At 49.6% G+C, this 14,418-nt stretch overlaps 1 protein-coding gene across 1 annotated transcript; it reads left to right on the forward strand.

Moving 5' to 3' along the window:
* Positions 1–872: 872 nt before the first annotated feature.
* LOC148050377 (ubiquitin carboxyl-terminal hydrolase 17-like protein 6) lies at positions 873–2,766 on the forward strand. Its single transcript, XM_087742864.1, has 6 exons — positions 873–1,014; positions 1,462–1,572; positions 1,648–1,750; positions 1,898–1,965; positions 2,146–2,216; positions 2,680–2,766. Exons 1-6 carry the CDS (start codon positions 873–875, stop codon positions 2,764–2,766), a joined length of 582 nt encoding a protein of 193 aa, XP_087598990.1.
* The last annotated feature ends 11,652 nt before the right edge of the window (positions 2,767–14,418 follow it).

Below are 14,418 nucleotides of genomic sequence, written 5' to 3' on the forward strand. Positions count from 1 at the left end.
AAAGACTTTTGAGGGTGGATGCTGTTCTGTGGGTTACATCTGGGGTTCTTGGAATCATTTTGTTCAGCTACAATTATTTCTTTGCAATCAGGTGACGAGATCGGCGCTGATCTTCTCTTTCTCGAGCGTGTCCTGACATCCTTTGTCACCCAAAGCTTTCCCCTCTGTTCCCGAGAGAAGCGATGGCCACAATGGGGAACAACTCCGGTGAGTAACGCCTTCACCAGCAGGCTTGGACTTTGTGAATCCCCAAAGGCAACAGACATGGCTGGTGCTCCATCCCTGAATGCTGATGTGCTGACAACCTGGAGGGAATTTGGGGCGTTTCCTGATAGCAGCCAGACTCACCCAGGTGTTTTCGATTAGACACTGGAAAACCACATGTTGTCACTCCTCTGCCACTACGTACAAGACTTGGAAAGATGACATTGCTCCTAGAAAGATCTGACATCAGCAGGGTTACCTTCTGGGCTAGGGACTTGCTTCTTTTCATCAAGTTACAATCAGGAAAAGGGAAGACTTGACCTGATAAGCTGGCTCAAGAGTCTAGAGGGAAAGGAAGGCAGCCCGAGGCACAGAAATCAGAGTGTGGGTTTGTCGGACTTTCAGCAAAGTAAGCAGGGGAGCAGACTCTTTTCCAAAACTGTTTCTTAACCAGGAAATGCCAATGGCAGTGTTAGGCTTCCCCCGACGTTTCTCTCTTGGAGGTTAGAGCCGGTTTACCTGGGTGGTCCTCTACAGAAGTCGACTTTCAAAATAGGCTCTCATACAACAGCATCGTCTCATCTCTTTTCAAATGTCATTTCCCTGCAGTCCTTGCCAAGGGAATGGCTCTGCCACAACGCATCCTCTTTCCCCTGGAGAAGATTTGCATGGACTGGAAGCAAAGACAGAGAGCTGGAGCAGGACTCCACAACCTGGGCAATACGTGCTACCTCAACTCCGTCCTGCAGTGCCTGACGTACACACCCCCTCTGGCCAACTACCTGCTCTCGCGTGAGCACAGCCGGTCATGTGAGTACTTTCATGAACATCTCCTTGTAAATCTCTTGGGCACTTCCCAAGGATTCCCAGCATCTGGAATTTGATTGAGGAGAAAAGCAGCCCTTCTTTGTCAGCCCCCTGAGTGGTGTTCTTTGAACGCTCAAGCCTAGAAGGCTCTTGTCCTCTCTAGGTACGTTCACCTTCAGAAGGGCACCACTTTCTAGCCCCAGGTCTCGGTCCCTGTTCCTGACAGTTCAACTCTCTTTGCTTATTGCACAGAAAACTGCTGTCACTTAAGCATCCCCCTGAAGAAAGTTTTCTATGCACTAAAATGGCCCGGGCTTGTTGGGACATTGGCACCTTGGGAGAAGGGGACTGGAGACTGTTATCTTCTAATTTCAAGATCTTCATTAAGTTTCCCACTGCTATGGATATTTTGCTAACCTGAGAAGCTTCCCTCCCTCCCTCCCTCTTCAGGTGGCCAGCAAGGCTTCTGCATGATGTGCATAATGGAAGCGCACGTTAACGGGGTCCTGCATGCTTCAGCCAGGGCCATCCAGCCTTGGGCTGTCCTCAGTGTCCTCACACGTAAGGCATTTCAGGTGCTTTTACATGCTTTCTTCCCTTCTTGCAGGAGACAGCTACTAACTTCTTCTTTCTTAGGAATAGGAGAACATTTGCGGCTTGGCATGCAGGAAGACGCCCACGAGTTCTTACGCTACACTGTCGATGCCATGCAGAGAGCTTGTCCGAGGGGAAGCAGCGAGTAAGCACAAGCAAATTACCTCTTCCATGCTCCTGAGCTCTTTGGACTCCTTGGTGTACTCCCATCAAGGAAACCCGATGCCCAGGGTTTTCAGACAAAGCAAAACTCTGGGAGGAGATAACTCTCTGCCTTACCATTTCTTTCCAGCTTGGACATCTCTTCTCAAGCAACTACCATCGTCCATCAAATATTTGGGGGCTTTCTAAGATCGAGAGGTACTTTTTACAAATATTACTGGCCTTCGATTGGTCTGTGGCTCTTTCTCTCTTTGTGGTAGACAGCTTCTAGTACGCAGCAGTTGTGTCCAGTGTCTCCAAAGCAGTACGTGTTGGGCATTGAAATGGGCACAGTTAGCCTCCTTCCCCACCTGAGAAGCATTTCTCTTTGCCTTCCAGTAACGTGCTTGAGCTGCAAAGCCGTTTCCGACACCTACGAGGCATTCCTTGATATTGCTTTGGACATCCAGGTAAGATGTTTGGAAATTGTGGTGCAAAAGGTTTCAAGGCCCCTGCAGGGGGCCAAGGTTATCTCCAGTTAACTCCGTTGACTTAAAACTGTGGGCTGTTACCACGCCAGAGCTTGGTAGGGGATGGGAAGGGAACCGGGCTTCTGGGCTCCTTCTCTGGAAGCCCCCTAAATGGTCTGCCTGTGCTGGGTGCTGGGTGTCAGCTGGGCAAAGAGTAAGGATGGTATCTGCAGCCATGATGACACTGTCAGGCCACCCTGCTTTGGACTCCCTCAATAGGCGTCTGATTGCTGGATGGATGGGGTTGATTGCTTTTGCTACTTTTGACCACGCGTACCACAGGCAACTCTGGTACCACCCAGGGGTAGCTGCTTATTGGGATAACGCTGGTACCACACGGGCAGCTATTTCTTGGGATTTTGAGTTTCCAGGAGCTTAGTGCTCTCCTTTCTTTCTCATCCAGGCAGCCTCAACTGTCACTGCAGCTCTGGAAGACTTTGTCAAACCTGAGCAGCTGGATGGCGAAAATGGCTATAAATGTAGCAAGTAAGATTATTACTAATGACATCTTCCTAGCAGATACTGGGTTAGGGTATTACATGTCTGGGAGCACCAGTTATGTTTTGACTTCATTGAGAAACCCAGTCATGAGACAGCTTGGGGTTTTTTTCTTTTTTTTTCCTTCCCCGTACAACTAATCCACCCGAATCATCTGGAACTTGGAAAATAACACATTTATTTCTAAGATGGGTAAATTTTTCTCTTCTGCCTGAATATTTGGAAAGCTTTCATGAGAATTTTATTCCTGGCATCGTCTGCCCAGGAGGTGGTCAACCTTCCTAGCTAGGAAGCTGCCCACTGAACTACCCCTAGGGCCAGAAGGGAAAAGACAGGTCCCATATGCAGCGGGGAGCCAAAGCAAGGAGGAGCTCTGGGCAGGGATTTGGCAACAGCAGCTTCCTCAAGAAACCAAACAACCCTTGCCAAGGCTTTTTGGATGCTTGCGTCTCTGTGCAGGAGACCTCAGTCCTTGCAGCAGCAGCAGCAGCCCCTGCCGGCTCTCTGAACAGTGTCATGCCTAGGTCTGGTCTTGTAAAGACTGCAGACTGCTGCCCTCCAAAATGAGCCACCTGAGACCGAAGCTACCTTCGGTGAGAGCGTGTGGGCTTAAGGGGTCTGAAATGCAAACCTGTGCGCACGATAGCTGCGCAAAACAAGCCTTAACTCAGCCCTATACAGGTGGGGGGCAGAGTGGGGAGAAGATGGGTTGCAACAGTTGGGTCTGTGCTTCTTTCAAGGTGTGAACAGCTGGCCACTGCATCCAAGAGGCTTACAATTCATCGCTCCTCCAATGTCCTGACAGTCTGCTTGAAGAGATTTGATGCTTTCTCTGGCAGAAAGATTAGCAAGGTATGGACACAAGTGCACTGCAACTTTGTCTGCTTGGAAGGAGACCTTTCCCGAAGGAGAATCCGTTTTGGAAGTTGTTCATGTCTGCACACCACAGCTATCGAGTGCAGCCGTCTAAGAAAAATCAAGGCAATAGCTATGCCTTGCTCTTTCCCTTGTGCTAAGAGGAAAGTGCCAATGTGAAGACAAGCCCTTTCCTGTGCTCGTCAAGAGCTGCTTTGGCCAACAACAGTTTTCTGCCACTGCAGTGATGAAATGGCAACACCTGGTTTGGATGAACTGAGAAGATCTGTTTCTATGCCTCTAGCCTGGGTTTGCTGGCAAGGTCTTCTCAGGCTGCTTCCTGAAGACTCTCAGGATAATTTGGGGGTCTTCTTGGTCTCTCTTTAGGTTGTGCAGTATCCGGAATCTCTGGACCTTGCCGCATACATGTCTCAAGCCCCTGGAGAACCACTCCTCTATTCCTTGTATGCCGTCCTGGTACATGAAGGGTCCAGCTGCCAGGCAGGACACTATTACTGCTTCGTGAAGGTAGGAGACAACTCTGTGATTTGCACTGGTGTATGGTGTCCGTGTCCTTCAGTGGTGTTCTGCCTGTGGTCTTGCTTTAAAACCCCTGCAGTTCATCTAAAGATACCATTGCCTTTCTTTGCAGGCCAGCGATGGACACTGGTACAAGATGAATGATGCCTCTGTGGATCGTTGTGACATCAAGACGGTTCTCTGCCAGAGTGCATATTTACTCTTCTATGCCAGGTAATGACAAGTGTGCAACAGTGCTCAGAATACACTGCTTCTCCTCTTACTGATCTTGGTGGTGGTGGTGCTCTCCTCCGGTGGGTCTTGCTTTCTGGCCTAGGAGAGAATGCCTGTTTGTCCAGTTGAGTTCTGTCTCTTCTGCAGTTTGCCACCTCCTGCTTTCTCCCTCCTTGTCTGGCACTAAATGTTGCGCTTGTGTAACTGGCTAGCCGTCTGCTCTCTGAGACTGGCTAGCTGCAAAGAGGCCAAATGGAGGTCCACGAGGGTTTAAGATGAGTTACTGCTCTGAGAGGGACAGACATGGCTGGAAGACCATGATCTCATTCCCAGCTTCTAGCATTGCTTCAGTCTTCTGCCTGTCACATCAAGTGCTGCCAGAAAGTGACAGGATGAGACTGAAGCCATGAGGAGGCTGCAAGAACAACCCTAGACTAAGATCACTGTTGTTTCTCCAGGAACCACGATTTGACCCCTGGAGCAGGCGCTGAATGCCAAGAGACAAAGAGCATTTCCATGACAAAGCTGGATCAAGTGCTGAAGAGGGCATTTTCTGGAGGCACCCTGGTACTGAGAAATCAAGAAGGCAGAGAAAATCGGCCCAGGATCCAAGGGAAGAGACAAACACGGGACTCTGCAGGAACTCCCCATCAGCGCCGCGGCAGGAAGAGAGCACGCTCTGACACCGAGGAGGAGGAGGAGAAGCTGAACAGAAGCCAACCAGACTGCCCGCCTCCGAAGCGGAGGCGCATTGCCCTCGCGGAAACGCAGAAGTGCGCTCGCTGTCAGCTGCCGCATGGCAGTGGGAACCTGTGCAGCTCTTCCCAATGGGAGAGGAACAGCCCCGATAACGGCAGAAGCTCAGGAGGGGAAGGTGTGCACGGCTCGAGCAGCCACAGAGCAGACTCGCAACCTGGTTCGGTAGGTGAGCGGCAGCTGGGCGAATCCTCACTTCAACAACGTCCTCTCCCACCAGTGCCAGTTCACCCAGAGTCTGCAGGCCCTTGCCAGGCACATGAAAAACAACCATGCAGAAAGAGGAAACAGTCCTGTGAAGAGGGGGATGAAAGTGCGCCCGAAAGAAAGCGGCAAATGACAGAAGCAATCATTCTGGTGATCCAGAATTGGCAAAGAAGTGCAAGAAAGTGAAGAAGAAAAAGAAATCCAGAGAGAACTCTGGAGCAACATTTGCAGCATCACCAGCAAATGTTGCCTCATGCTTTGCCAGGTGTTTCAGGCGCGTGGCTTATGGAAAGAAGAGTTCAGGACTTGTGACAGAGCCTGCCACCACAACCTGCAATTTACCATCAAGGGCCGCAGATAAACATTATCAAAAGAATGCTAACCATCAAACTTGACATTTACGATTGAAGCAATAAAATTGCCATCATAACCAAAGCCAGTCCGAAGTGGTGCTTCTCATTTCTGTAGAGAGTTTGACCATGCAAGAAAGAACAGAAGGGTTCGGGGGTTTCTGGAAATGTTTTAACTCGAGACTTCCGTTAGGGAAGCACCCTTGTGATCCAGAAGGGTGGAAGCTTTCTACAGCTGCTGAGCATGTGAAATTAGCAGGTAGAGATCTCAGGGAAAAAAAATGCCTGGGAACAGAGCATCTCCAGTGCTGCTCGATGAGGGGCTCAGGTCGCCTGCCTGTGATTCACGTTGTCTTCTCCCAAGTGCAGCATCCGGTGCAAGGGAGACAAGGAAACCAAGGCATTACAAGCATTGCCACTGACGGTCCCCATCAACAGGGTCATCTTGGCACACTTGGCCAGTGGACTTTGAGTAAAGAAGACAACACTTCCCCTTGACGATGCTTCTGCAGTGTCCCACAACAGCTGCAGTTCATACGCCTTCTGGCCCATTTCTCAGCCTGCCACAAGGCGTCCTAGATAGGAAATCAGTTTCTGAGGCAAAACCAAGGCAGAAACAGGTAGGCACTTCTCCTCACAGAAAGTATAAAATGCTCAGCTCCCAAGCCTACTGTGAGACTCACTGCAAAAGGAGCAAAGGTGCTTCTCCATCGGCATCCTCTTTTATCTCCAGAAGCCAGCGCTTGGGACTACTGTGCCCTCTAGGTATCGAATCCAGCGAGAGAGGTGTTGGGAATGGGGACGTGAGCAGGAACAGGGTCGAGGTGAGCAGCCAAGTGCAGGGATCTTTCTTGGCAGCAGTCCTGCTCTGGTGACCTGTGTAAAAGTCAGTTCTTTGCCAGCCTAGGAGAGAGGCAAGGAGACTTCAGCAGAGAATTACCAAGGGAATTGGTTCTCTTTATTTAGCCATGCATATTGCACCTGCATAAAACAGTTCTCCATGCCTGCCCTAGCATCTTCTCAGGCACGTAGGGCATCAAAACCATCTTCACAAATCACAGACAGACTCCTGCCCTATCAGCTACTCAGCCACCAGTAACATCACAAGCACCTGAAAAAGCAAGGGGCCAGTTCCTGCCACGAATGACATCACAGACACCTAAGCAGGCCATGTGTCTTTTCCTGTCTATCTGCTACTCAGTCGCAAGTGCTATCAGTAGCATCCGCACAAGCAATTGAAAAACTCCTGCCCTATCAGTTCCTCAGCAGCAGGTGACACCACAAGTACCTGCAGCAGAAGCCAGCTTCCTGCTCCTTCCCCATCAGCTGCTCAGCCACCAGCGTCTTCACAAGGACCTGCACAGCAGGAGCATCCTCTGTTTCCACATGCCATCTTTTTCACCTCCATCTCTAGCTTGTCTCCTGTCTCTCTGGCCTCTTCTCTCTGCCAGGCACTTCGCTCCGTCACTCCAGGACCTCCCAATGCCTTTTACTGTTATTCTGCTTCTGTGGCAGATGTTACCTTGAAAGCCACGTGACCTGCACCTATTTCTCTTCTCCCTCTGCTTTGTCCTCTGGCTCTTTGATGCATTTTTTCACCTCATAGGCCCTTGTGCCCTGGCTCCCTCCTGCTGTTTAAATCCTGTTCCTGCAAGAGAAGTGACAATCAGTCGGTGTCCCCTCTCTGCCATCTTACCTGCATCTGCCTGACCTGGACAGCTGCTGGGAGCTGTCACCATCAGCCCCGGCTCTGCTTGAAGTCTTCTCCTGGCACAGGCATAGCTCTGGCTGTGCTTGGGGCGTGCCATGCTTCCGGAGGGAGAACAGCAACACTCACAGTTACTCCTGGGCAACGTCCTGCTGGGAAGAGCTGACTTGGAGGCAGCTCTCCCAGGCTGGCAGCAAAGCAGGTTGGCAGCAAGCCCAAGGGCTGGTCCAGGGGTGCTCCCTGTCCCCCAGCTCAACCACAGCTCCCACATCTGGCTCTCTTGTTACCAGAAGGGATTTGCTTGCATTTTCCTTTTCTTCCAGTTCATGTGCACCTACTGCGAAAAAGCAGGCAGCAGAAGTACGCGCTGGCTAAAATCCCTTTGTAACGCTAGCAATAAAGGCGCTCTCAGCTTGGAGCATGAGAAGGACGCCGTGTTACAACTCTTTGGTCCTTATATGCAGTCTTAAGACTGTTCATGTACTCATGTTTACAATTTACACAACCTATTGGCTTTGGCCACGATATCGTCTGTTACCATTCACTTTTGAGTATTTGTACACGCGAACCCTCTGTGCAAGTGCGCTTAAGGCATATTTATTAGCTGAGCTTACACAATTTTGTTGCAACTTTGCTTGTTTTCAGCCGGTTTAGTCTGGTTTCTTCTAGCAGCAAACCCACTTGCATAGGAGAGGTCAAGCTCGGCCAAGTTCTCTTGTGCGCATCTTGGAAGCCATCTTCACATTGTAGCTTTTTCTTACGGAGCACTTTCCAGCAGGATTTTGGAAAGCCCTTTCCCAGCTGGGAGCTCCAGGTCAAGGGCACGGGGCAGAAACAGCCCCCTCCCCTGAGGGCCCCAGCCCCCAACTGGCCTCTGCCCCCAAACTACTAAACCTGCCAAACAGGCTCTCCCTCTAACTGAATTATCTTCATTTTGGAGAAAAGAAACTGTATGCTTCCAGATTCAGTCGTCTGACTAAGACTGTTAGAGGGTGACTGGGGCTTCAGCTCCAGAGCAAAAGAATTTCCAGTACAGAATCTCAGCCATAGCCTCCATGCTCATCTTGTCAGTGACCCACAAGCACTGTGTTGTAAAAGCCAAAGGCTAATAAAAGGTATCCTCTCCTCCTCCCAAATCTGTGTTTATCTATCTCCTACCCTCAGACTACCACAGTAATTATCATACTATTATTCTCTAATTACCACCGACCTGAAAACCCTCCAAAGCACAGATGAGAACCATCACTAACCCCGCACCCACCTCTTAGTCCTCTTGCAGCGAGGCCTCTCTGACCGAGCACTTCTGCATGGCTATCTCTGTCTGGCAGGAGACGGTCGGCCTGAAAAAACAATGAAAATCTTATGGTCTCTTGGCTCTAGTGAAAGTAAAGAATTTATGATGCTGATATAAACCAGTTCAAGAGAAAGCAGGATTGTGGAAGAGGAGGAAAATGTGATCGGTCTCACCCACTTTTAATCTCAGAGGAAGTTTCAAGGGTGCTTTTTTTGTAATCCCTACACAACACAAGTGAAGAAGCCCATACCTGCTTTTTAAGGAGAACTGAAAAACACAAGAGTAAGACTGTCAAGTCTCTGTAATTGCTCTTCTTTCCAGGATACAGGGCTCATTTTTTACATATCCCAGTGGAGAGCTTTAACTTAAAATCACTAAGTTCTGATATGGAAAAGCAAAGCGTCCTCCGTAAATCTTTGAAAAGAACAGTCGACTGTTCATATGAAGTGTAAATGCCATGTTTCCACTCTCAAAGGTTATAACGCTTTTGGGTATCTTTCCCATCTTCATCCTCTTTGCCAAGACTTTCCTCCGATAAGACTATAACTACCGTACCTCAACATAACACTGAACTGTTCCAATACTCTTGCAGATTCTATGAAATCCAAAATGCCCTACGTGGATGCCTGCAGGGTTTGCTATTACCATCACGTTTAAGACACAGTCGATCCTACCAAACCTACAACCTGCAAAACCTGAAGACCACTTCATGCAAGACAAATTCCAGCATTTACAATCAGCACAGAGGAGCATACGTATCTATCTTGTTCTGTCCTTGCCACAACTGCTGGCTGACCTGTCATCAGCCTCCGTGGCTGACAGCAGGCAAGTCTCTCATCTGCCTTAGCTCGGGTGCAGCTCCTGGGAAAACAGCCATTTCAGAAGGGCAGGTCTTGTTATTTCGGGAAAGTGCTTCAAGGAAATGCTTTTAATACCCTGGAATGTTAAGACTAAGCAGGGTAATCTCACTCCAACTGCTAGCTCTGCCACAGATTACAGGAGCAATAATGGGCAAGTCACCGGTTTGAACTTCCCCACTGAGAAAACACTGTCAAATGCACACAGTTTATGCTACCACCTTCGGTAGTTCTTTTCATGAAAGATGGTAAAAATGCAAAAAAACAGAGTATCATTATCTAGCAGGTTCTCATAATCATACCCCCTCACATTAATAGATGGACACCAGGAAAGGAGTGTACATGCTCTGTTGACCTACCTACTCACTAAAACTAAATAAATTTTGTTCCTTCAAAAGCACGACCTTTCTTTTTTCTTTTTTTTTTTTTTGATGTTTGTTTTTTTTTTTCACGAAAAGGCTGGCACTGCTTTCTGAATTCAAGATGAGTTACATGGAGTCTACAGACAGCTCACGACGGATATGAACTCCCCAGTCAAGGTCACAAGCAAGAAAAAAACCACAGACACACATCAAAGAGAAAACTTGTGAGCACGGACTGGAAGTCAGTGATTTGGGACTTGTAAGAAGGTCAGAAGATAACACAAAGCCACAGCAGACAAAAAGCAGCAAAGCCAAAGGCATTTCAGCCACACCAAATCTATCCCGCTTCAAGCTCTCCAACTCCTGTGTTAGATTTCAAAGGCCACGTCCACAAAACCTGAGGAACTACGTACCTTCAGCGCCACCGAGGTTCCCCTCTCCAGGCCATCCGAGAGGGGCCTGAATCGCTCCACCCCGTCCGTTTCTGCTCTTCCAGCAAAAGTCTCCAGCACCTGCTCACAGCTGCAATGAGAGAGGATCAGCAGCCACCTCACAAGCCAGGACAGGGGTGCGCACGTGCAGACCAATTACAAAAGGAAGAGAAGAGCCAGAGGCAGAAGAGAGACTCCACAGAGAGGCCAGAACCAGTCAAAAGCTCAAGAGCAGCAAAGGGCAGGATTTCTACCACCATGTGCACACCTTTGGGTTGAGGCAGGACACAGAGGGTACACAGAGCCTTCACTGCATCTATCATCAGGCAAGAGACTTTGATACCAACACCTCTTGCCAGGAGCAACGCCTCCCTCTTTTGTACCCAGAATCAATGTCCAAGACTAAGCCAGCTCTAAAGAAGACTGAGATGGGAATGCCTCCTGATTGACAGCGCTCTGAGGAACAACCATGAGAAAACACTTGTTCCAAAACCTTGTCCAAACACTTCTGTTACCCTTGTTTCTGACAGGGGACAGAGGAGTGACAAGAAAGGGAGTGATGCACCTCAAACCATGCTGCCAGCAAGAGAAAGGCCTGCAGGTAAACTGAAGAAGCCACAAGGAACGTGTGGACTCGGGAGGAAACAGAGACTCCCCGAGCACCTTCAAACCCCTACTGCAAGCAAAGTATCACTGTCTAAAAGACCCGTTCTTCTCTTCCTGCCATTTACATTTAACAATATGAGGTATTTAAATCCCATATGAAAAGGATTATCCTGCTCTTCTGCCTAGCAGAGGGCGAGCACTTCATTGTGCGTTCCAAGAAATCCATCTTATATTCTGCTTCCAAGAAGCTGTGATTTGGGCCAGTTTATGGCTTCGGGTAAAAAGACTAAAGTCAAGGAATTTCCCTAAAAGCTTTACCTTGAACTAGCACAGCTACAAGTCCTTAGATGTCACAGATGCCCAAATCACTCAAACCATTTTTTTTTAAACCACAGGCTACCTTTGATAATAATGACGGATGTATAACAATTCCTCTGTCAAGAGAAGAAGCTGGCACTTGTCCTTCTCCTGGTATTTCTCGAGTATTATGGGTATCTTGAATTAGAAAGGAAGTCCTACGCTTTTGTGAATGCCTTCCGCTTGCTTTGTAGGAAGAGATGTTGCTGCACTACGCCTGGCTGCCTCAACAGCGGCTCTGCATTTCAGAAACCGAACCTGGAAAATCCTTAACTAATGATGCACTGAACCCCAAATCCCACCCTGGGCAGAAAAAAAAAAAAAAAAAGAAAAGAAAAAAAAAGCATATACTTCTGGAAAAGTCAAAGTGAAATCACCTCACTACCTGTGATGATATCCAGCATGAGCAGCTACTGAAAGGACCCAAAAGCTGTGACCCATAACGTCAGAGCTGCATTTAAAGACAAGGTCCCAGACAAACCCCCACCTCTAGCCAATAACCGAAACCCCTCTCCAACTCCAAGTCCCTGGCAGGCAGGCTTTATTCTCCTTCATGAACTGGTAGTACTAGTCACCTCTGCTGGGAAGCAGCAAGCCCCCTGAACGAGATATACAGGGCATTTGGAAAATCGGCTCTGCCAGACCTCCAGCACATGGCCCTGCAGGGGATCCTGGGACAAAGACATTAACCAGAGAGCTGCTTGCGTCGCCTTTTCTCATCCTTTAGGCACTAGGAGCCAGAAGCAGTCCCCAGATTGCTCCACTGGACCTGGCCATTGATGCAGACGCTGGGGCCAGCGCTAGCTGTTTGCGTCAAGTTTAGAAAGGATGTGTTCAACGGCATTGCCAGCATGCTGGGACAGCTGGAACGTGCCAGAACTCCCCACTGCCCTTCTGCCATGTTACCTATATTCCTGTGAGTCAAGGGCACGCTCACAGCGTACCAATGACTCAACTGGGATGTATTTTTACTTAACAGGCAGTTAGGTCCCGCTACCCCAACCTCAGTAAGCCAGAGGCTTTATTTCACTTTTGGAACAAAGCTACTGCGTATTTACAGGACGTGCTGACACAGCAGTAACAGCTCAGAGTTTTGATAGACAGACAGCCTGTATGCCAGCACAGGAGGAGGAGGGCTCCAGATGATCTGTCTCTTCTCATAGGAACAACAGCCGATGTAATTCAGACTCCAAATGCTCGCCCGCGAGCACGGCCCAGGCAGCCGCGCCCTGCCTCTCTGCAGGAAGCTGGATCTACTGTTCTGCAGACTGGACCTGTCTTAAGAGCTGTGGGCTGATCATTTCCTACTCCGGGTGCAATACAGCCAACGAAGGCAAGGCAGAGGACGCTCTTGGAGCAGCGCCCACTCACACACAGAACACTAAGAGCAGGATTCATCTACACAGAGGTTCTGTCTACAATATGGCTGTCAACACCAAGTCCCTTTGCCTCGGACTTCCTGGACAGTCCGTGCAGTCAGGGGGTTCAAGGCTAGCTTGACACGTCCTAGAGGAAAGGCTTTTAGTAGGTAATTCAGTCACGCCCTAAACCACGACAAACAGTCGTCCGTAGACTACAGTGGGAGCCCAGACCCCTCATGCAGGTGCAGACACCTATTCACAGCTGCGATGGTTTCTACCATGAACGTCAGCAAGGAAGCCCATGCCTGACACTGTACTTGATAGAGAACAGCAGGAGACTGTGCTCCTAAGGGTATGTGTTCTCTCGCTGATGCTGAGCAGAAAGCCGACGCGTTATGCGCTCTCACAGGATGCAGGAGACAGATCACAACCCGCGTGACAGCAATAACAAATGCCTACCTGGCATTCCTAAGAGGAGGGCATCGTCCCGGTGTCTGCAGAGGAAGGCAAACACTTGTGCCAGCAGGTATATTTAGACACTGGAGCACGGAGGAGTCCCACGGAAACCTGCAGGCTGAATTAGCAAGACAAGGGCAGTTACTGACTGTATCAGGGGAAGCCACACAATAGGTTATGCTCTTTTTCCAGCAAGACGTCCTGCAATTTTTGACTAGGTACTGCTCCAATCACCTTTTGGGTTCTTGCTGGACGAAATGGGCAGCGTGGTAAGGACAGAATTGGAAGGACACCACTTGATTAAACTTTAAATGGATCAAATTTGTATTTTAATTGCTAGTAAAACAAGGACAAGAGCCTAGAAGACAGCATGCAAGGTCAGCAGAGGACCCAGCCATTTGTTTGGTAAAATACAGCCCCGAGGGACTAACACTCAGGAACTCATCTGGACCTAACAGATGAATGACATTCTTTCTCAGCCAGCTCAGAAGAGGATCACATCCCAATCCTGAGAGGCTGAAAGAAGAAGATGTACTCTATGCCAACCTGCCAAGGCTGACAGAGGATTTACCAAAGCCATGGAGAATGGCACGTGGGCTGAGAGCAGGAGCATCCTTCTCTGTCGAGAGCTTAAAGTTGCATGTCCGTGGCCACGCATACCAGGTGCCACAAGTGCCCTTGTCAGTGTTGGCCCAGAACAGCGCTATAACTCATAGACAGCAAGGACACGAAGCCTGTCAGAGGGGGCTGCTGTGGCTGACAGAGCCAGCGTGGACCGTGCTGCATCCGCGTTTCACTGCGCTTTGTGCAGGAAGGTTGACACTGCGCGGGTACGCTTGGCTTATTTGGCTTGCACATCACTGCTTGCCCGCCGCTGCTGTGACCAGATTGGCTCTTCAACACCCAAACACATGCATACTGCCTGTAGGAGCTATCTCCTCTGGTGTCTGTTTTTTGGGAAGGAGCTGGTGGCAAATGGCTGCAAAGAGCAGGGTGGCAGTGAACTCCCCAAAGAGGCTGTGATGCCCCACTTGGGTCGTTCCTGCTAGCTGGTAGCAGGCAGTGCTCGGAGCCAGGCGCTGCTGCCTGCCACGGGGCCTGCACACCCTCATCCCGCAAGCAGAGCACTCAGCGGGGGGCTGTTGGGGGTGTCCGATCCCAGCTTCTGCCTCCCCTCCTGCTTGGAATCCCCCATGTTGCCCCCTCCCCCGACAGGCCACCGTGCCCAGCACCTGGAACCAGCGACTCTGTGACATCAGCCGCAGGGACAAGGCCACCGCGGGCAATGTCA

This window comes from Nipponia nippon, unplaced genomic scaffold (genome assembly GCF_047370975.1).
Source record: "Nipponia nippon isolate SJK-2023a ecotype South Korea unplaced genomic scaffold, ASM4737097v1 scaffold_87, whole genome shotgun sequence".
Lineage (NCBI taxonomy): Eukaryota > Metazoa > Chordata > Aves > Pelecaniformes > Threskiornithidae > Nipponia > Nipponia nippon.

Excerpts from the sequence above, each read along its gene's own strand:
- LOC148050377 (XM_087742864.1), top strand. The coding sequence starts at position 873 with ATGGACTGGAAGCAAAGACAGAGAGCTGGAGCAGGACTCCACAACCTG. Across the intron at positions 1,573-1,647 it reads TGTCCTCAGTGTCCTCACAC|GAATAGGAGAACATTTGCGG; the intron begins GTAAGGCATTTC and ends CTTCTTTCTTAG. Across the intron at positions 1,966-2,145 it reads GGGCTTTCTAAGATCGAGAG|TAACGTGCTTGAGCTGCAAA; the intron begins GTACTTTTTACA and ends TTTGCCTTCCAG.